This window comes from Vigna angularis, chromosome 10 (genome assembly GCF_016808095.1).
Source record: "Vigna angularis cultivar LongXiaoDou No.4 chromosome 10, ASM1680809v1, whole genome shotgun sequence".
In the NCBI taxonomy this organism is placed as follows: Eukaryota; Viridiplantae; Streptophyta; class Magnoliopsida; order Fabales; family Fabaceae; genus Vigna; species Vigna angularis.
In genome coordinates, this window is record NC_068979.1 from 30,517,961 (window position 1) to 30,539,859 (window position 21,899).

At 32.8% G+C, this 21,899-nt stretch overlaps 5 protein-coding genes across 5 annotated transcripts; all 5 read right to left on the reverse strand.

Moving 5' to 3' along the window:
- Positions 1-42: 42 nt before the first annotated feature.
- LOC108320772 (uncharacterized) lies at positions 43-7,520 on the reverse strand. The gene is made up of 9 exons (XM_052870068.1): positions 7,030-7,520; positions 6,096-6,623; positions 4,158-6,006; positions 3,201-3,304; positions 1,934-2,283; positions 1,526-1,742; positions 1,378-1,446; positions 1,078-1,209; positions 43-780 (listed from the first exon to the last, which is right to left on the reverse strand). Exons 2-9 carry the CDS (start codon positions 6,543-6,545, stop codon positions 73-75), a joined length of 3,879 nt encoding a protein of 1,292 aa, XP_052726028.1. The 5' UTR covers positions 6,546-6,623; positions 7,030-7,520; the 3' UTR covers positions 43-72.
- Positions 7,024-11,732, reverse strand: LOC108334978 (disease resistance protein SUMM2-like). The gene is made up of 4 exons (XM_017570897.2): positions 8,987-11,732; positions 8,059-8,616; positions 7,317-7,547; positions 7,024-7,265 (listed from the first exon to the last, which is right to left on the reverse strand). Exons 1-4 carry the CDS (start codon positions 11,730-11,732, stop codon positions 7,024-7,026), a joined length of 3,777 nt encoding a protein of 1,258 aa, XP_017426386.2.
- A 4,712-nt stretch (positions 11,733-16,444) lies between these two features.
- LOC128194450 (uncharacterized) lies at positions 16,445-19,658 on the reverse strand. Its single transcript, XM_052870069.1, has 8 exons — positions 19,425-19,658; positions 19,275-19,349; positions 18,986-19,123; positions 17,747-18,096; positions 17,339-17,567; positions 17,131-17,249; positions 16,881-17,069; positions 16,445-16,563 (listed from the first exon to the last, which is right to left on the reverse strand). The coding sequence occupies exons 1-8, from the start codon at positions 19,656-19,658 to the stop codon at positions 16,539-16,541; spliced, it is 1,359 nt and encodes a 452-aa protein (XP_052726029.1). The 3' UTR covers positions 16,445-16,538.
- Positions 19,659-19,755: 97 nt separating this feature from the next.
- LOC128194451 (uncharacterized) lies at positions 19,756-20,583 on the reverse strand. Its single transcript, XM_052870071.1, has 3 exons — positions 20,560-20,583; positions 20,230-20,452; positions 19,756-20,162 (listed from the first exon to the last, which is right to left on the reverse strand). The coding sequence occupies exons 1-3, from the start codon at positions 20,581-20,583 to the stop codon at positions 19,771-19,773; spliced, it is 639 nt and encodes a 212-aa protein (XP_052726031.1). The 3' UTR covers positions 19,756-19,770.
- Positions 20,584-20,695: 112 nt separating this feature from the next.
- Positions 20,696-21,890, reverse strand: LOC128194185 (uncharacterized). Its single transcript, XM_052869038.1, has 2 exons — positions 21,341-21,890; positions 20,696-20,922 (listed from the first exon to the last, which is right to left on the reverse strand). The coding sequence occupies exons 1-2, from the start codon at positions 21,882-21,884 to the stop codon at positions 20,780-20,782; spliced, it is 687 nt and encodes a 228-aa protein (XP_052724998.1). The 5' UTR covers positions 21,885-21,890; the 3' UTR covers positions 20,696-20,779.
- Between the last annotated feature and the right edge of the window lie 9 nt (positions 21,891-21,899).

Consider the following 21,899-nt stretch of genomic DNA (forward strand, 5'->3'; position numbering starts at 1 on the left):
CTTGTTTTGTCTTTGTAGCCAAGAGCAACCACTTACACAACATCAAACAATAACAATGAACAACGAAAACCCTTACGAGATATTTATAGCAGCCATGCGATTGAGCTCATATTCACTACACAAATTTGACCATTTGTAAGTCACGTCAAACAACTCTTGCTCAACTTTTCTTTTATCTTCCAACATTTGAGATCTGTCCTTCATCACATTTTCAAGCTCCTTTTTGTACCCTGTAGTTTCCACAATGCATTTATTCTTTTCCTTCTCCAAAGATGATAAGGCAGCCTCACAAACTTTTATTTGTTCCTTCAAAGCTACTTCCTTCAGTTCAACTTCACTGTAGAAATTCTCTGCCTCAGAAATTTTGGAAACAAGAGTAGTGGCCACCTCATTCTGACAAGCTTCAAGCTTTCCCAGCTTGTCGGTGGCAGCAAAGCCTTGCTTAAAGGAGCGTAGAATGGTTGGGAAGTTTTGGAGCATAGTGTCTATAATACGTTTGAGTCCATCTGATAGAGTCACATCTTTGAAAGGAAGGTTGGACAACAAATTAAGAGTAGACCAAAGACGAAGAGTGTCAGTTTCAGAGCTAACTACGTCCTTCAGAGACATGTTCAAAAACTTTTCTAGTTCAGCGAGGGTCTTTCCTACTGGGCTATCTTTACTCTCTTTTCCTGATGCAAATAAGCTTATGACATCGTTGGTCCCAAAGTCCTGAATAATTTTAGGATGGTCAATTTCTTTAGCAGTGCCCGCCTCAGTTTGGCTGCTCGTAATTTCACTCTGAGAGGAATAAGAAAAAAATATATAACAGACAAGACGTTAGCATCAAGCCATAATAATTACAAAGCATTTAGTTTCTTAATACCAATTTTGATAAAATCATAAAAATGCAAGGAGTAGAAGTTAAACTATGAACGTGATGGTAACATATTTATTAAATTTAAATCCCAATTTAAAATTGAGTGTGTTTTGTTTTTCTTAATTTTATTTATGTGAAAAATGATAAATCAAAATGACAACATCATGTTTACATTGACCAAATAAGTTGGAGATGTCAATTGTTTAAAATAAACTTACATATGGATATGATTTACTTTGGAAAGTAATTTTCTGGTCCAACTGAGTATTAACAGGTCGAGAAAGAATTGATGAAGCTGCCATATTGGTGTTCTTTGCTATGGTTTCCTCCACAGGAACTTGCTCAATTCTCTGCACAAGAACAAAAAGATATTTAGCTTTGCATACATGACTACTTGATGTGGACATTTGATGGTATTTTGTTTGCCATTATTGATAGAAGGTGGACAAGCATATTAATTTAAAACAATTGATGGTATTTTGTTTGCCATTTAGCAGAGGAATCTTGGGGCTACTTACAATTTCTCCAAATGGATTTTGTTGGTTAATCAAAGACGGTTCAATAATCCGCTGTTTGTCCACCAATTCCTAAACGAAGTAATGAACATGTGTAAAATAACTATACTCTCGATACTTTTATTTCATCAAATACTTTTATTAGACTCACATTTTCGGGTGTTTCAACTGGTTGTGAGCTTGTTAATGTTGTTGCTATTCTTGGTATTTCTGAAGTGGAAACTTCTGCAACAAATTCCTCCTCTGCTTCTTCATTTCTCAGGGTCCCAATGTGGTCATTAGAAGCAACACCTTCTTCCAAGCTAATCTTAGGCCCATCAGCTCGTTCAACAGCCTGAGCATCTTGTACCGTGTTCCCACTACTACACCTGTGTAACAAACTTAAATTCCTCGCCAAAGAAAAAAAAACTAAGAAACTGATACTATCAATTTTGTAAAAATTTCATATGCCACCAAATGTATATCAAAAGAGAAACATTTATACATTTTAATTGGGCATCAATAAAGTCAGTAATATTCATTCTTTACATTACACAGTTCAAAATTTAAATAGTCATACCTCTTAGAATTCTCTTCTATTTGTCTCTGTGCAATGTCCTCTCGGAGCTTAGGATCCCTCATGACAACACGTTGACGCATTTCATCAACCCATGAACTCTCAAATCCAATTTCAACAGCTTCTGTGCAATCTGGACTTGGCAGTATTTCTGCCTTTCCTTCATTCATCTTATCATCTTGTTCAACAACCTTGGAATATTGTGCAAGTATGTCCACGCCACCAGACTCAATGTGAGTTGCAACACCACCTCCAATGCCAATGTCTTCAACACCAGTTGATGAAGATTTTGTCTTAGCACCCTCTACTAAAGGGCCCTCTTTAATGCTCTCATTTCCTATGTCCCCAATCTCCTGTGTATTACAAATTGAAAAAATACGATTGAGTCAGTGGCTCTAAAGTTTTGAAAGGAGACCTATTACTTGCTTCTTCAAGTGCATATTGGTATGGAAAACCTCCTTGATTGTTTGATTCTGATACACCACCTTTCCTTTGAAATATTGCACAAGCAAGTTAGGAGTTAGTCTTAATATTACAAAATCCATTTTTATGTTTAGTAATATTACAAATTAGAGGTGGGCTTCTAAATTCTAAGGCAGTAGTTGGTATTGCTAGTCTATCAGTGATAAGCTAGAACTTTTCCAATAAATGTTGTCAGTTTCATATTTACAATGCAAAAGCTAAGTTTGGTAAAGTAACTTTCATTGTGACTATACTTCCTTCTTCTCCATATTTAGGTTACTAATTTTTATTTGATTCTTAAATAGTTGACATATTATGACTTTAACTAATGCAATTGAATTCTTTGCCCCACTCAATATTCTGCAATCTGCACATGCCCAGAAGATGTGTAATTAGGTAGAATATTTTTGTTTTTTTTATAAAAATGAAATGAAAATGTGTATCAACCTCAAACCATTCGAAAAGGAACATGCAACAGTCCTTTTTTTCTGAAACAAGGGACACCAACAATTTTCTTTGTTCACTCCTTAGCTTTGAGTAGTATACATCGATCATTCATTTCCTGTTAAATTACTTGGCAGATGTGCATTTGTTGGTAATTAAGGTGGCTTCTGTTGATCTACCAAAGATTATTTACTTTAAGAATTTTAATGGTACATTAAATTTAATGGATTACATTGATTTGTTTAATAAAAAGGGAGATCAAATTTAGTACGTTAAAATTGAAAGAAGTTATTCTAATAATGAGACAGAATAGGCTATAATTTTTTTTAATTGTATTTATATTCATAGATTGGTTGGTTCTAACCTGTGATGAAGTGAACTCACTGCTACCACTAATAGTTGAATCGTCATATATGAATTTTACTATGCGATCAAATTCCCAAAAATCAAGTTCAGTGTTTATGAAATCTGTACAAAGATATATATATTAGGGAATTCACGTGAAAATGAAATACATAACAAAAGGAATACAACCTCAACTTTCCATGATGGATCATTAAATCATTACAATTAATAATACAAAAAAAGATATAAAACATGATAGAAATTTTTTTATCATCCATCAACATAAAGTGGCGACTCTACGTCTTAAGTACCCTTTACAACAGTGTTCTTCATAACTAAAATTACTAACCTAAAATTAAAAGTCTTGCAGCAAAAATCAAGTTAATTTTCTTATTTTAAAAATTTCTGGTGAGTACTCTGTTGGGAATTTGAAACCGTCCTCTCTGAGCGAAATAATGAATTTGTAAATATATTTTCTTTAGGTAAAATTGTTTACAAATGAAGGGACGAATTGTCTCAGACCATGCCAATATACATAGGCAAGACTTATTTCAAATGTGATCATATTTTGTGAACGAATTAGCAACTTTAGTTGTGGATTGTGGAGTTAGAATAAGCGGATTCAAAACATTTAGTCAACATAACAATTATTTAATATTTCTTGACATCATAAAAAAAACAAATAATAAATAATAAATAATAGTACACTAGGATAGAGTAAATTACACAGATAACTAAATTGTAATAGTGCAAACAAAATGTGAAAATAACTAAAAAAAATGTAATTTTTTAAAATAATTTGAGGTTGTTGAACAAAAGTGAGATAAAAATTACATTTAGTTTGGAACTCGTAAATTTCCTTTTTGAGAGTGTATACGAATTAAGACCAACATTTATCTAGAGAAGAATTAGATAGCGAGTTACCTCATTTCTATACTGTAATAGTTTAAATTTGAAGACTTTATATAATATTTACCTTCATAAGGAAAATCTACCGAGAGCTTCTCAAGAGTAGTTGTTGATGTCAAAAAGAGTTGTGGACATTTGTAGACAATGCAATTCTTTAAATTATCCAATTCAATCTCTTGACGGAAGTTTGAAAGATGCAGAAATATTAAAAGTTTGAGCCTTGGGAGCTCAACTTTAATCTTTCCTTGTTTACATCCAACAAGCTCTTCTAGTTCATAGGCTCCATTTATGGCCAGAAGAAGAAGATTCGGAAGGTCATTAGAAGCAGATCCAGAGAATAATCTTTTCAACTTGTGACAATGATCAACATGCAATGTTTCTAGTTTTGGAAAGCATGGTTGAGGAGAAAGAATATTAGACAAATTTTTATCTCCTTCAATGATTTGTTTTAATTCTTCGCATTTTCTTACCTTCAAAAGCTTCAACTTTGGAAAGCATCTTAAAACAGACTTTGGAAAGACTATTTCCAATTTCGCACATTCAATTATTTCTAGTTTTTCCAGATTTGGGAAGGTAAAATAATTCTTTGAAGCTTCTTTATCACATCCAATAATCTCCTTTAGTTCAGAGCCTCCATCTATAGAAAGAAGATTGGACTCGTCTTCTTCCACGATATGCTTTAATTCTTTGCAGTTTCTTATAACAAGAACATTCAACTTTGGTAAGCATCTTAAAACAGACTTTGGAAAGACTATTTCCAATATTGCACATTCAATTATTTCTAGTTTTTCAAGATTTGTTAAGGCAAAATAATTCTTTGAAGCTTCTTTATCACATCCTATAAACTCCTCTAGTTCAGAGCCTCCATTTATAGAAAGAAAATTGGACTCGTCTTCTTCCATGATATGCTTTAATTCTTTGCAGTCTCTTATCACAAGAACATTCAACTTTGGTAAGCATCTTAGCACAGACTTTGGAAAGACTACTTCCAATTTCGCACATTCAATTATTTCTAGTTTTCCAAGATTTAGGAAGGCAAAATAATTCTTTGAAGGGCACGTCACAGTGAGAGTGTTGGTAGCATAAATGCTAACAAAACTTGGTAGTCTCGAAAGATGGAGCGTTTCCAATGGTGAGAAATGAATATGAGTCTCCTTGTAATCTTGATTAGCTACGGGATATTGGCCAATATATTTCAACTGGCCACAATCACGCACTGAGAGCTCTCTTAAGTTAGGGAAGATAGCTTTCAAATTCTCTTTGACATATTCATAATCAGTGTCTATAATGTGCTCAAGTCCAGGACATTCCGCAATTCTCAAAATTTCCAACATCAATGCTGAAGCAATGGACAATTTAAAAAGGTACCTTCCATTATCAAAGTCTCTCAGTTCAATCTCTCTAATATTGGGTATCATAATCAAGTCCAAACCTTTTATGGGCAGAAGATGAAGATTGGGAAAGTCATCAGAAGAACATCCAGAGAAAAATCTTTTCAACTTCTGGCAATGATCAACTTGCAATGCTTCTAGTTTTGGGAAGCATGGTTGAGGAGAAACAAGATTAGACAAATTTCTATCCCCTTCAATTATTTCTCTTAATTCTTTGCATTTCGTTATCTTCAAAAGCTTCAACTCTGGTAAGAATCTTACAACAGACTTTGGAAAGATTACTTCCAACTTTTCACATTTCCTTATTTCTAATGTGGTAAGATGTTGGAGAGTAAGCGAATTGTTGGGACCCACCCAAATATAAGTCATTTGAGGTAGAAATCGTAACACCAAGTTCTCTAACCTTAAACTCACTTGTTGGCCAATCATTTCATGTTCATTAAGACAAAAAATACGTTCTGCATCAGAATGCGTTATGTTTAGAGTTTGCAAAGTGGGGAGATGGTTCTGAATCCCTTTCGGATCCTGTAGGACATTAAGAGCAAATGTAAAAACATAAACGAAAAAAGAAAAATTAATTAATAATCATAAAAAGAAAAAAAATACAAGACTACCTTCGTACTTGTGATAATAGCCTCTCTTGAACCATAAAATGGATACAAACATGCGTAACACTCAAAGTCCTTCAAAGATGGCCACGTCACAGTGAAATTGTTGGTAGAACAAATGCTACCAAACTTTGGTAGATTCCGAAGAGAGAGTATTTCCAATGCTGAGAATTGAATATGAATCTCCTTATAATCCTTATTAGCTACGTCATATTGCCCAAACATATATTTCAATCGGAAACAGTTATACACTGAGAGCTTTTTTAAGTTGGGAAAGATAGCTTTCATATGCTCTTTGTCATATTCATCATCAGTGTCTATAATGTACTCAAGTCCATGACATTTCTCAATTCTCAAAATTTCCAACATCGTCAATGATGAAGCAATGGAGAGTTTAAAAAGGTACTTTGCCTTATCAAAGCCTTTCAGTTCAATCTCTCTAATATTGTGTGTCATAATGAAGTTCAAACCATGTGGTTGTTTTGAAAGACATTCAACACTTTCAACCGGCGGATCAAAATCTGAGTTCGATATCTGCAATTTATACACCGAAATACTTCTTAAACCAAACTAAATATTATTTTAACTCTGATTATTAACGTATTCCATTTCTATCGTATCGTTCGTATAGATAAAAGTTTAAGCAATGTCTATAATTATTTAGATTCAATTGTTTCTTCGCAAAAATAATTGCTTTCTGTTTAGTCTATTAAAAAAAATAATTTTCCAAAGTTAATCTATTCCAAATAATCTATCCCAATACTTACATATTAAAAATTTATGTTGCAGCTATTGATACGAACTCAGGTCACTAGTAAGTGGCAGGGCATGTAAGACCATTTATTACTTTTTACACAACATCATCTTGAAATTCAAATATTTAGATTAATTTTTGTAAATTCACAAAGATAGAAACAATGTAAATGATGGTTTATCATACCTTGATTGCAATAGAATCCCTTTTTGTAGCTTCTGAAGCATCGCTTGAACAATTTATGTTGGAAAACCCAACATATCTCCCAATATCCAATGATAGTTTTCTTAAAGATGGACATATCACATCATAACTACCAACAACGGTTCTGTTTCGAATATGAAGAAGTTCAAGTACTTGTAAAGCAGGAAGCTCAATTTGAGTATTATTTCGACTAGAGAAGTCTTTCAAATCAGCAGCTTCTATATTTGTTATATCATTCAATTCTCAAACAAAAGAAACAGGGAATATACCCTCCAATAACTCACATTCACTGATATGAAGCTTTTTCAAACTTTGGAAGATTGAAATATCATGCTCATCCCCAACAATGCTTTCGTGAGTTACTATATCCTTCAAACTTTTGCAGTCTTCTATGAACAGTTCTTCCAAGGAAGTCAAGGTCTTAGCTATAGATGCTGTAAAAATTGAGCCTAACTTCCCACAATGTTTTATCTCAAGGCTTGCAAGGCTGGACAGAGTTCCTGAAAAGCAAATATAAATTAAAAAAATATTGGTTTCTAGGAACTAAAACCACAATCTAGAGCTTCGAGTTATCGGTTAATAATGATGAAAATAGTCGCACAAGACAGTTTCCTTTAAGTAATTTTAAATTTAACAAACAACTTCCATGCAAATATAATTGTCTTTAATTTTAAATGAGACCAATTTTGCTTGAAGTATATTAACAAGTAGTTGGTTTAAGTAAAATTAGATTAGTAGTGTCTCGAATTTGAACCTTACTAATGGAAAATAACATCGCGATGAAACAATATATAATTATTATGCTTAAATTTTTCATATATAATAACAGATTCACAGTGTTTATGTAACTTGTAACGAAATTCAAAAGTCACCATTTTTAAATTAGCAATATTTAGACTTATTAATACACGTTTAAACATATTTAGAAATGAAAAAAGAAAAATGTAGCAGGGCTATGCTTCGCAATTGTTATTGTTGGAATTGAAGTGTTATATAAATGTGGATGCTTACCTTCCTCAACGATTTCATCAAGTTCTTCTTTTCTATCCTGCTCTGCTAATGAAACAATATCCCCAATTATTTGATCTAGCATGTCGCATCTTTCTATCTTGAGCACTTTCAATTGACCTAAGCATCCAACAATGTTGGCTGGGAATATATGTTTTAATTCTCGACAGTAATATACATTTACTTCCTGAAGTTCAAGTACTAGTAAAGCAGGAAGCTTAATTTGAGTATTATTTCGACTAGAGAAGTCTTTCAAATCAGCAGCCTCTTTATTTGTTATATCATGGAATATACCCTCCAATAACTCACATTCACTGATATGTAGCTTTTTCAAACTTTGGAAGATTGAAATATCACTCTGACAATCATGTTCATCCTCAACAATGCTTTCCTCCTGATTTTTGTTGACCCTTTCGTGAGTTACTATATCCTTCAAACTTTTGCAGTCTTTTATGAACAATTCTTCCAAAGAAGTCAAGTTCTTAGCTATAGATGCTGTAAAAATTGAGCCTAACTTCCCACAACGTTTTATCTTAAGACTTGTAAGGCTGGATAGAGTTCCTGAAAAGCAATTATAAATTAAAAAAATATTGGTTTCTAGGAACTAAAATAATCGTACATGACAGTTTCCTTTAAATAATTTTAAATTTGACAAACAACTTCATATGCAAATATAATTGTCTATAATTTTAAATGAGACCAATTTTGCTTGTAGTGTATTAACAAGTAATTGATTTAAGTAAACGTAGATTAGTAGTGTCTCGAGTTTGAACCTTACTAACGGAAAATAACATCGCAATGAAACAATATATAAGTTTGAACCTTATACTAACGGAAAATAACATGTGTCACCATTTTTAACTAAGGAATACCATGTAATGTAACACAACTGTTGTTGGAATTGAAGGGCTATAGAAATATGGATGCTTACCTTTCTCTATTAGTTTATCACGGTCTGTTGATGGAACAATATCTCCAATTATTTGATCTAGCTTGTCACATTCTTCTATCTCAACAACTTTCAATTGAGTTAAGCCTCCAACAATGTTGGCTGGGAATATATGTTTTAATTCTCGACAGCTATATATCTGTACATCCTGCAGAATTTGGAAAATTTGTACAGGATGCCCTGTGGTGAATTCATCTGCTAATATATACTTCAGTTTATCACATCTTGATATTTTTAATATTTTCAATTTTACAAAGTTTCGAGCAAGCACATATGTGAAGAGAAATGTCAACCGTGGACAATCACTTAAATCAAACTTCTTTAAGTTCTCAAAAGGTCCATTGGCAGGAAGAAAACAATGCCATATAACTCTTAGATTTCTCATGTTCTCAATTCCAAGCGTATGCAACTCGGAGAAGAGAGTTACCACATCACTCGAGTGACTACAAGTGTCAATCAAACATTCTAACTCTTCAGAATCATGTATCTCCAACTTATTCAACTCATCCAAACCTCCTCCTTCAATTTGAAATATATCAGGGCTGATATTTTTTGCGCCTCCATGAATATTTCGTACAAATAGATCCTTTGCTTTTTTTGCCAAACCCTTTATTACCTCATTTGATACGTCAAAATGGTTAAGTAATAAAGTTCTTCCATGAATGTAAATATCTCCATAATTAAAATGGTCAAATTTATGGGACCCTAACACAATTCCATACCTTTGAAGTGTTTCGGGAAAGCTAAACGTCTTAAAGAATTCAATATTGTCCTCACTGTTAGCATCCCATTCTCCATCAATAATGTACAACTCTTCCAAAAACGGGATTCTTTTAATCACTTCAAAATTCTTCACTTTAATGTTACATCCATTCAAGTCTAACAATTTTAGTGTAATCGCAACATCGGTTTGTAATTCAGGAAATGAAGGCAGTAAACAATTACATAACGAGAGACTTTGAAGTTTCTTCAGACCGCTAAAAAATGAGAAGTCGCTCAATTCATAATTCTCAATGAATAGACAACGAAGATTTGTTAATGTTTTGAAAGATATTGTTGACAATCGTGTTTTTTCATCCTCATCGTTTTGAAGAATCAAAACTTTGAGCATTCCCATTCTTTTGAAAATCCCATCAAATTCTTTCATCTTTGTCTGTAAGTATAAAAACTCAAGATTGGAGCAATCCAAATCATTTGGAAATTTCACACAAAATAGATATCTTACTGAATTTTGTTCCACTATAACATCCTTTTCCACTTCACACTTGATCATCTTATTCTCATATTTTGCTATTATGTGGGCTACATTGCGAACTATATAATGCATTTTGACACGTTCATGATCTGCATCCAACAATAAACAACAACTAACAAGCTTAAATTTAGCTGCACTCACTTCACTCCTTGCCTCTTCATATGAGTCAACTTCTCCAACTACACCTAATCCTATTGCACATCTTGTTAAAGTTTCAATTTGAATTTCAAAATCTTTAGGAAACACAGAGCACAACAGGAAAAGTGATTTAGCTTCTTTAGTATCTAAATTATCATAGCTCAACTGCAGGCACTTGTAGGGATCAGTCAAACCTCTTCTAATATTTATTGGCTCGGAATGTCTCAATTTATTCAATGCAACCCTCCATTCCGTCTCAGCTTTTCCCTTCAAACTACAAGCAGCAGCTACAATGGCAACCGGCAATCCTTTACATTCATCGGAAATTAATCTTCCTATTTCCTTTAAGGTATCAGAGGTGGCATCTGATATAAGTGCTTTATTTTGGAAAAGAGTCCATGCTTCTTCATCGGTTAAAATTGGCAAGTAAATCTTTCTTTGACAATCCATTAAAGTACAAACAGCTTCTGATCTAGTGGTAATGAGAATCTTGCAGCCTTTAAGGTGTTCAGAAGAAGGAATTCCAATACGGCCAAAGTCAAGCTTCTCCCACACATCATCTAGAATTATAAAAACATTTTTCTCTTGAGTTAATATTGAGCACAATCTTTGGGCTCTCTGCATTTCTTCGGTTTCTGGAAATTCAACTTGCAGTGAACTTGCTATTTTCTCTTGAATCCTCCCAACTTCCACTGTACTAGAAACAGGCACAAAAAGAACTTTTTCAAAAAGATGCTCTTCTTCTACGAACTTCCTAATTTCCATTGCTAATGTGGTTTTACCACAACCTCCCATTCCATACAACCCAATCATGGAAACATCATTATTTTTCACTGCATCCAGTAGTTGCTCAAAAGCAGATTGTCTACTCTCAAAATTCATGCATTTTTCTGAAAGAATGTCAAGGGTGTCTGAAGGTAGCGTAGCGTTGCGGTCAAATGACACATAGTTTTTACCCTCATCAATGAACTTTTCAAGGTCAAAAACTTTATTTGCTAGCTTTTTTCCTGTATGGTATCGCCAAATCCAATTTGGACAATACCCAAAGCAACACATTTTGTTTGTTCTTGCCTCTTCTAGCAACTGATTCACTTTACCTATGTCACTCATAGCATTTTGCAGCCACTTGTCAACAACTCCAGTAGTCTCTTTAGTTTTCCTCTTTGCATCTTCAACGGATTTTTGGACATCATGTTTTGTTACAATCAAATCGTCCTCTCCTTGCTCAAGCTTTTTGAAAAAATTGTTAAAGGAGCGAAGATAACGCAATTGATTTAATGCACCACACACTAAATCTCTTGAAACAGAAGATGCAAAACCCACAAGGCAGTCCATCAATTTGTATTCCACCAAATGCAACTTTCTTTAACCTGAACAACAAAGGAGGTATTAGATAAAAAAATTATTTTAAGATCATTTATTATAGGTTCTACTAACTCTCTTTTATTGTAAAAATAAATTCTGAAGTTGTGCATAGTAATTAAATTTAATGCTTTATATTATAAATATTCAATTATTTTATACACTAAAGATAAACAACTTTTTAATATATTTAGTTTTAAAATATTAGGTGAGATAAGTGTTTTAAAATATGTTTTCTTTTTCATCTCTTTCATGATTTTAACGAAAATATTTAGTTCTTCAATAACATTATGTTTTGAAAAAGTTTTAACCTCCGTCCAACAAAACAATGAATCATATCCAAACGTGTACTTAATGACACACAAGTATGTAAATCAAAATATTTGTTAAGTAAAAAAAAAAGTATGCATTCGATTCGACACTACCTTAACAACATGTATCATATTCATTTATAATATGGTATAAGTGTGAGGTTTTATGTCTCGTGTATATATAACTTATTATAATTAAATAGTCAATAAGTAAATAAATTAATAAGCAAAGGCAAACCAATAATTGGGTTAATAAGGAGCAATTTTCTAATGATGACTGAGGACGTTTATAAGTATGTAAAAGTTTCTTTGTCCTACTTCCATCAAATTGAATTTCCATAACACTGCACTGAAGAACAATCTCTCAAAGAGAAAAAAGCTCACACTTATTCATCTCTCGTTGAATCTTTAGAACACTAAAGGCTAATTTCTCATGGATACATACCCTCATTTAGTATAGATGAGAATGATGTAATTTTAAGATCCCATTGTGGTGTTGTATTCAAAAGCCAATAAATTTTATCCTATGTTTTTTTTATTGTTTTAATGAAATAGTTTCTTTTTTTACATGAGAAAAAAATTAAACAAATATATATATATATATATATATATATATATATATATATATTTGTGTCAATGTTTAATGGCCATAATTTCTCTTACTGGAATGAACAAATCATGTTATTACTGACCCTAGCGGCTATGAAAAAAAAGCCTTTGGATGAAACAAACTTAATGTTCATGATGATGGCCATCTGAAATAATATTAAGACGACTCTTCCCAATATTGAAAGTGTAAAAGAGTTTATGGGGTTTGTGGGAGAGCGCTCCTACACAATTGATAAGTCTCTTATTGGGACATTAATTAATTAACAAGTACATTATTAACAAGTATATTTTATGGAGGCAAGCTTTGAAAAATAGTCATAGATGCATGCTTTGAAAAATAACCATGTATTTGTTAAACAAGATTTCTAGTAAAGTGATTCTTAACATACCTCTTTAAATATGAATTGATAGGACAACCAATATAAGACACCCGAATGTTTGGGGTGTCAAACAGAAATTATGATTTAAAATCTGCAAGAACGGAAACTAGATGTAAGAATAATCAATAGATCTTTCATTGATTACTCAAAAAGAAAATAATCAAAGGGTATAAGTTTTGTTGTCTTAATCATAGTAGGAGAATTGTTGAAACTAAAAATGAAAGGTTCATTGAAAATGAAGAAAGTCGATGGGAATTTGATTCCAGGACATGTGGAAATTAAAGAAGTTAGGTTCTTTTTACTTGTATCTTTAGCAATAGTGAGTGTTCACATAATTGTTGTGACAAATGACAATGAAAAAAACCAGTCATGATTGGTTGTGGTAGAAAAACAACAAAAGTAACATTAAATAGAGGTTTAAGAAGAACAAGTGATAAAATCGTTGTTTAGAAAGGAGACAAAAGAGAAAACTTACTACCCAAAACTTTAAACATGGAAACCTTTTGTAAGTTTGTATGTGCTAATTATTATAAAAAGAAGGAAGAGGGGTAAAATATAATGACATATATAAATATAAATACACTTAAGCTAATTATTATTTTTAAAAGCAAATCTTAGTATTTTTTTAACTGCAATTTTATTACATTATCTATGTGAATTTTGTCCGTATCTAGGTGATATGTGTTATGATTTTACGATTTTCGTATTCCTAAGATACCTTTTTAATTGTGGATTGATAGGACAACCAATATAAGACACCTGAACGTTTGAGGTTGTCAAACAGAAATTAGGATTTAAAATCTGCAAAAGAACATAAACTAGATGTAAGAATAATAAATAGATCTTTCATTGATTACCTAAAAAGAAAATAATCAAAAGGGTATAAGTTTTTGTTCTTAATCATAGTAGGATAATTTTTGATACTAAAAATGCAAGGTTCATTGAAAATAATAAAATCGATGGGAGTTTGATTCCACGAAAAGTTTAAAAATTGACACGGTTGACTCAATATAGAACAATATTAATAATAAATTTCACTAAGAAAATACCTGATGCAAATTAACAACAAAAGAGAAAACTCACTCATGGAAACCTTTTGTAAGTGTGTATGTGCTTACAGAGAAAGGTCAATTACAAAAGGAGGGAAGAGGGGGTAAAACATAACGACCTGGTATAAATTAAAATACATTTAAGCTAATTATCATTTTTAAAAAGCAAATCTTAGTTATAATTTTATTACATTATCTATGTGAATTTTGCCCAAATCTAATTTATGTGTTATGATTTTAAGATTTTGGGATGACCTGTTATATATTAATATTGTTAAATTAAAATGATTTTCTCACTTCGACTCGTATTTGGAAATGGCAATTTAATAGCTTTTTTAAAAGTAAATAAAATAGTCATTTGATGTATCTGATTGAAAATAAATCATGTCATTAGTATGTTAATTCTATATAATGAAAATACTATCACTACAAAAACTTGTAAGAACCAATAAAGTGATTCCTAAGATACCTCTTTAATTGTAGATTGATACAAGACACCTGGACGTTCGGGGTTGTCAAACAGAAATTAGGATTTAAAATCTGGAAGAACAGAAACTAGATGTAAGAATAATAATTAGATCTTTCATTGATTACCCAAAAAGAAAATAATCAAAGGATATAAGTTTTGTTGTCTTAATCATAGTAGGAGAATGTTGAAACTAAAAATGTAAGATTTGACTAGATAATAGGTTATTTCAGTAATATGCATCTCATAAAACATAGAATTTATTAATTTTATAATGATGGAAGTGAAAATGAGGAAAGATAGATAAGTTTACATTAACAGAGAGAGAAATACCTCGAGAGAGAGATAGGAGAATTGGTGAGTTAGTGTAGAAAGAGAAAGAGAAACATTAAGAGAAAGAGATGATAGTAGAGCTTCTTCCATTGCAAAGAGAAGGAATAGAATTTCTTCATAGCTCGAGAGAGAGATGAAAGTAATGCATTGCTTGAATCACTCCAACACGCAACACAACAGAATAAAACCACACTTTCGAAACACTCTAACAACCATATATACCTTTTTCTTAACAATTGGTTCTTTTCTTTTCCACCAAGATAATGAGTGTTCACAAGTTGATACTATGTATCTATACTCATCCTATCAATACTTATTAAAGGTATCCATTTATTACAGATTTTACCTTATAGATGTTTCATTGGCTGCATTCTGAATTCTGGATTTGGTGCATGTGAATCTGAGTAGGAGTTGTAGCAAAAGCTTGGTTAGTCAATTTTAAAAAAAAACAATCAACAAAAGGGTTATTACAATAATTTTAAAAATTCAAAAGACTAGTGCAACTCATTTTCGAAATCTGGAAGCATCAGAACCACAACTTTGCACCAGAAACTGGATTTTTCTCTTAGACATTTCGTAGAAAAGTTTCGACAAAATTTTATCTGAGTTTAATTTCGATTCAAATGCAATCTGTTTCTGTTTCTTACTTTCTTAATCAGTTCTAGCACCTATCTTAGGTTCATTTTTTTGAGTGCTTCCCTGCTTGATAGCTCGTTTATTGCATAAGTTTAAATTTTTGGAATTCCAAGCACCAAACTATTTGTGAGAGGTCCTGTTGGGTGCTGTTTTTGCTGCTTAATTCAATCAGCGATGTCGTCGGAAATCAAACCCGTTGCGGCAACACTCATTACTCCTTTTAGTGAAGATATGTTATTATTTAGGCTAAAGGAAAAATAATATTAAGTTACATAAAAGAACAAATAGCTTTTTTGATTTTTCGTAACACTTGTTTTGTCTTTGTAGCCAAGAGCAACCTCTTACACAACAGCAAACAATAACAATGAACAACGAAAACCCTTACGGGATATTTATAGCAGCCATGCGATTGAGCTCATATTCACTACACAAATCTGACCATTTGTAAGCCACGTCAAACAATTCTTGCTCAACTTTTCTTTTATCTTCCAACATTTGAGATCTGTCCTTCATCACATTTTTAAGCTCCTTTTTGTACCCTATAGTTTCCGCAATGCGTTTATTCTTTTCCTTCTCCAAAGATGATAAGGCAGCCTCACAAACTTTTATTTGTTCCTTCAAAACAACTTCCTTCAGTTGAGCTTCATTGTAGAAATTCTCTGCCTCAGAAATTTTGGAAACAAGAGTAGTGGCCACCTCATTCTGACAAGCTTCAAGCTTTCCCAGCTTGTCGGTGGCAGCAAAGCCTTGCTTAAAGGAGCGTAGTATGGTTGGGAAGTGTTGGAGCATAGCGTCTATAATACGTTTGAGTCCATCTGATAGAGTCACATCTTTGAAAGGAAGGTTGGACAGCAAATTAAGAGTAGAGCAAAGACGAAGAGTGTCAGTTTCAGAGCTAACTACGTCCTTCAGAGACATCTTCAAAAACTTTTCTAGCTCAGCGAGGGTCTTTCCCACTGGGCTATCTTTACTCTCTTTTCCTGATGCAAATAAGCTTATGACATCGTTGGTCCCAAAATCCTGAATAATTTTAGGATGGTCAATTTCTTTAGCAGTGCCTGCCTCAGTTTGGCTGCTCGTAATTTCACTTTGAGAGGAATAAGAAGAAAATATATAACAGACAAGACGTTAGCATCAAGCCATAATAATTGCAAAGCATTTAGTTAAACTATGAACGTGATGGTAACAGATTTATTAAATTTAAATCCCAATTTGAATTTCAGTGTGTTTTGTTTTTCTTAATTACATTTATGCGAAAAATGATAAATCAGAATGACAACATCATGTTTATATTGACCAAATAAGTTGGAGATGTCAATTGTTTAAAATAAACTTACATGTGGATGTGATTTACTTTGGAAAGTAATTTTCTGGTCCAACTGAGTGTTAACAGGTGGAGAAAGAATTGATGAAGCTCCCATATTGGTGTTCTTTGATATGGTTTCCTCCACAGTAACTTGCTCAATTCTCTGCACAAGAACAAAAAGATATGTAGCTTTGCATACATGACTGCTTGATGTGGACATTTGATGGTATTTTGTTTGCCATTATTGATAGAAGGTGGACATGCATATTAATTTAAAACAATTGATGGTATTTTGTTTGCCATTTAGCAGAGGAATCTTGGGGCTACTTACAATTGCTCCAAATGGATTTTGTTGGTTCATCAAAGACGGTTCAATAATCCTCTGTTTGTCCACCAATGCCTAAACGAAGTAATGAACATGTGTAAAATAACTATACTCTCGATACTTTTATTTCATCAAATACTCCGAAAAATATTTATTAGACTCACATTTTCGGGTGTTTCAACTGGTTGTGAGCTTGTTAATGTTGTTGCTATTCTTGGTATTTCTGAAGTGGAACCTTCTGCAACAAATTCCTCCTCTGCTTCTTCATTTCTCAGGGTCCCAATGTGGTCATTAGAAGCAATACCTTCTTCCAAGCTAATCTTAGGCCCATCAGCTCGTTCAACAGCCTGAGAATCTTGTACCATGTTCCCACTACTACACCTGTGTAACAAACTTAAATTCCTCGCCAAAGAAAAAAAAACTAAGAAACTGATGCTATCAATTTTGTAAAAATTTCATATGCCACCAAATGTATATCAAAAGAGAAACATTTATACATTTTAATTGGGCATCAATAAAGTCAGTAATATTCATTCTTTACATTACACAGTTCAAAATTTAAATAGTCATACCTCTTAGAATTCTCTTCTATTTGTCTCTGTGCAATGTCCTCTCGCAGCTTAGGATCCCTCGTGACAACACGTTGACGCATTTCATCAACCCATGAACTCTCAAATCCAATTTCAACAGCTTCTGTGCAATCTGGACTTGGCAGTATTCCTGCCTTTCCTTCATTCATCTTATCATCTTGTTCAACAACCTTGGAATATTGTGCAAGTATGTCCACGCCACCAGACTCAATGTGAGTTGCAGCACCACCTCCAATGCCAATGTCTTCAACACCAGTTGACAAAGATTTTGTCTTAGCACCCTCTGCTGCAGGCCCCTCTTTAATACTATCATTTCTTACGTCCCCAATCTCCTGTGTATCACAAATTGAAAAAATATGATTGAGTTAGTGGCTCTAAAGTTTGAAAGCACCATTTCTTTTAATGTTCATCACGTGGTAGTATGAGCTATTTTTAGTGGTTTTCTTAATATTATTTCGTTAAGTGCATGCTGTTCTGGAAAGCCTCCTTCACCGTTTGATTCCTGATACACCAACTTTGATTTGAATTATTGAACAAGCAAGGTAGGAGTTAGTCTTAATATGAAAAGATCCAATTTTATGTTCAGTAATTGTTGCACTTATATGCTTAGGTATTTTATGCAGAGAAGTTGCCATACAAATAGAGATGGACTTCTAAATTCTAGAACAGTGGTTGGGTACTGCTAGTCTATCACTGATGCTAGAACTTTTCCAATAAATGTGTCATTTTCACCAATACAATTTCAATGCTATACCTAAATTTTGTAAGGTAACTATCATTATAACTAGTCCACTAATTTCTTTCAGTGATATTCTTTCAGTGACTTTTTTTATCTTTTTCCCTTTTCCGTGTTCATTGCTATCAAAAACCAATGAGACAAGTTAAAATTTTCACATCTAACATCTTTTTTCATTCTGTTCTTATCTAAGTCAGTTACCAAAGCTACCTTGAATATGATATCACTAATATATCTCCCTACCATCACTTATTTAGTGTCATTAAAATCCTTTTAGGTTTAATAAGTCTTTATCCCACTATTACGATCACATCAATATATAAAATGTGAGTGTGTGGTAGCAAACATATTAAATATAAATTCCAACTTAGAAATTCTGTTGTTTTTCAATTCCACTTCTACGATAAATAATAAATCAGAATAGTAACATTATTTTTATTCTGACCAAATATGTTAGAAATGTGAATTGCATAAAATAAACTTACATGATGATGTGGATGTGATTTACTTAGTAAAGTAACTGTTGGATCCAACTTAGAGGTCGCAGATTCGGAAAAAATTGATGAAGTTGCCATATTGGTGTTCTTTGCTATGGTTTCCTCTACGACAACTTGCTCAATACTCTGCGCAACAACAAATGATATGTAGCTTTGGTGTAATAAGTTGCAGACTTCATTTCTTTTTTGTGACTTATACTAGCAGAGTCATTGTTGATGGCATGTGGATATGCATATTAATTTAGAATAATTTATGGTATTTTTGTTTGCCATTTACCTTTGGAATTTCACCAAGTGGTTTTTTCTGCTCCATCAGACACGGTTCACTAGTCTGTTGTGTGTCCACCAATGGCTAAACAAAGTAATAAAAAGGTGTAAAATCACAATAGTCTCATCCAATACTCATAAAAAGATTTATTAGACTCACATTTGAGGGTGTTTCAACTGTTTGCGAGTTTGTTAATGATGTTGCTATTCTTGGTATTTCTGAAGTGAAAACTTCTGCAAAAAATTCCTGCTCTGGTTCTTCATTTCTCGGAGCCACAATGTGGTCAGTAAAAACAACACCTATTTCATCTTCTTTATCAACCAAGTCAGAACCTTCTTCCAAGCGAATCTTAGGCCCATTACCTTGTTCAGCATCCTGGGAATCTCGTACCATGTCCCAACGACTACACCTGTGCAACAAACTTAAATTGCTCGCCAAAGAACAAGAAACTCAGAAATTGATGCTATCAATCTTGTAAGAATTTCATATGCCACCAAATGTATAATCATCCAACAACATAATCATACCTCTTAGAATTCTCATTTATTTGTCTCTTAGCAATGTCCTCTTCCAGCTTACGATCCCTCGCCACAACACGTTGACGCATTTCCTCTACCCATGAACTCTCAAATCCAATTTCAATAGCTTCTTCACATAGTTTATCAAACACTTTTTCTCTTTGAGGAATAACACTATCGTCACTTTCCTTCTGAAGGAACAGCAACATATCTGCCAAAATTTTCAACCTCCAAGCTTGAAAGCGCTCACTAAACTTCTTGGAAGCATTCCAGAGATGAGGATATGTTGTTATTGCCTCCACCAGAAGAGAAATCTGTGCATCATCCAGATCAACAAAATGTTTATATGCTCCCAATCTTGTACGGATATCTGCAGAAGCTGTAAAAAGTTTGAGAGGGTGAAATGGAAATATAGGATGGAAATGAGCAAATAAGAAATCAGAAACCTGAAGAAATGTCATTGTTGTTGTTAGGAGCAACATATATTCCCTCTTGTTTATGCAAAAGGTTCAACCCTTCTTGTACTTGGATTCCTTGGCTTGCGACTATTCCTGGCTTGCCTTCATTCATCTTATCATCTTGTTCAACTACCTTGGCAATGTGAGTTGCAACAGCACCTCCAATGCCAATGTCTTCAACTCCAGTGGATTTACCTACGTCCTCAATCTTCTAGGTATTACAAATTGAAAAAGTAGGATTGAGTGAGTGGCTCTAAAGTTTGAAAGGAGCCCTATATATTACTATTGCTTCTTCAAGTGCATATTGGTATGGAAAACCTCCTTCACTCTTTCATTCCTCATACACCAACTTTCCTTTTAGGAGTTAGTCTTAATATTACAAAATCCATTTTTATGTTTGGTAAGAACTTTGATGGTACATTAATTTTAATGGATCACATTGATTTGTTTTAATAAAAAGGAGATCAAATTTAGTACGTTAAATTGAAAAATGTTATTCTAATAATGAGACATTATCGGCTATAAAATTTATTTTATTTTATTTTATATTCATATTCATAGATTGGTTGGTTCTGACCTGTGATGAAGTGAACTCACTGCTATCATTAATAGTTGAATAGTCGTATATGAATCTTACTATGGCTTCAAATTCCCAACTAGGAACTTCAGTGTTTACGAAATCTGTAGAAAGATATATATATTAGGAAATTCACGTGAAAATGAAATTCAAAACAAAAAGGAAGACAACCTCAACTTTCCACGATGGATCATTATATCATTACAATTAAAAATAAAAAGAAACAGATATAAAAAGTTGGGAATTTTTTTATCACCCATCAAAAAAATTAAAAAATAATAAATTGTAATAGTACACTAAGATAGATTAAATTGCATAGATAACTAAATTGTAATAGTGCAAACAAAATGTGAAAATAACTAAAAAAAGAGTTAATTTCTTAAAATAATTTGAGTCTAATAATTAATATATTTTCGTTGTTGAATAAAAGTGTGATAAAATTACATTTAATTTGAAACTCATAAACTTCCTTTTTGAGAGTGTATACGAGTTAAGACCAACATTTATGTAGAAAAGAATTACCTTCAGAAGGAAAATCTTCAAGGAGCTTCTCAAATGTAGTTGTTGAAGTCAAAGAGAGTTTTGGACATTTGTAGACAATGCAATTCTTTACATTATGCAATTCAATCTCTTGACGGAAGTTTGAAAGATGCATAAATATTAAAAGTTTGAGTCTTGGAAGCTCAACTTTAATCTTTCCTTGTTTACATCCAACAAGCTCTTCTAGTTCTTTGGCTCCATTTATGGCCAGAAGATGAAGATTGGGAAGGTCATTAGAAGCAGATCCAGAGAATAATCTTTTCAACTTGTGACAATCATCAACATGCAATGCTTCTAGTTTTGGGAAGCATGGTTGAGGAGAAAGAATATTAGACAAATTTCTATCCCCTTCAATTATTTCTCTTAATTTTTTGCATTTCCTTATCTTCAAAAGCTTCAACTCTGGTAAGAATCTTACAACAGACTTTGGAAAGATTACTTCCAACTTTTCACATTTCATTATTTCTAATGTGGTAAGATGTTGGAGAGTAAGTGAATTGTTGGGACCCACCCAAATATTAGTCATTTGAGGTAGAGATAG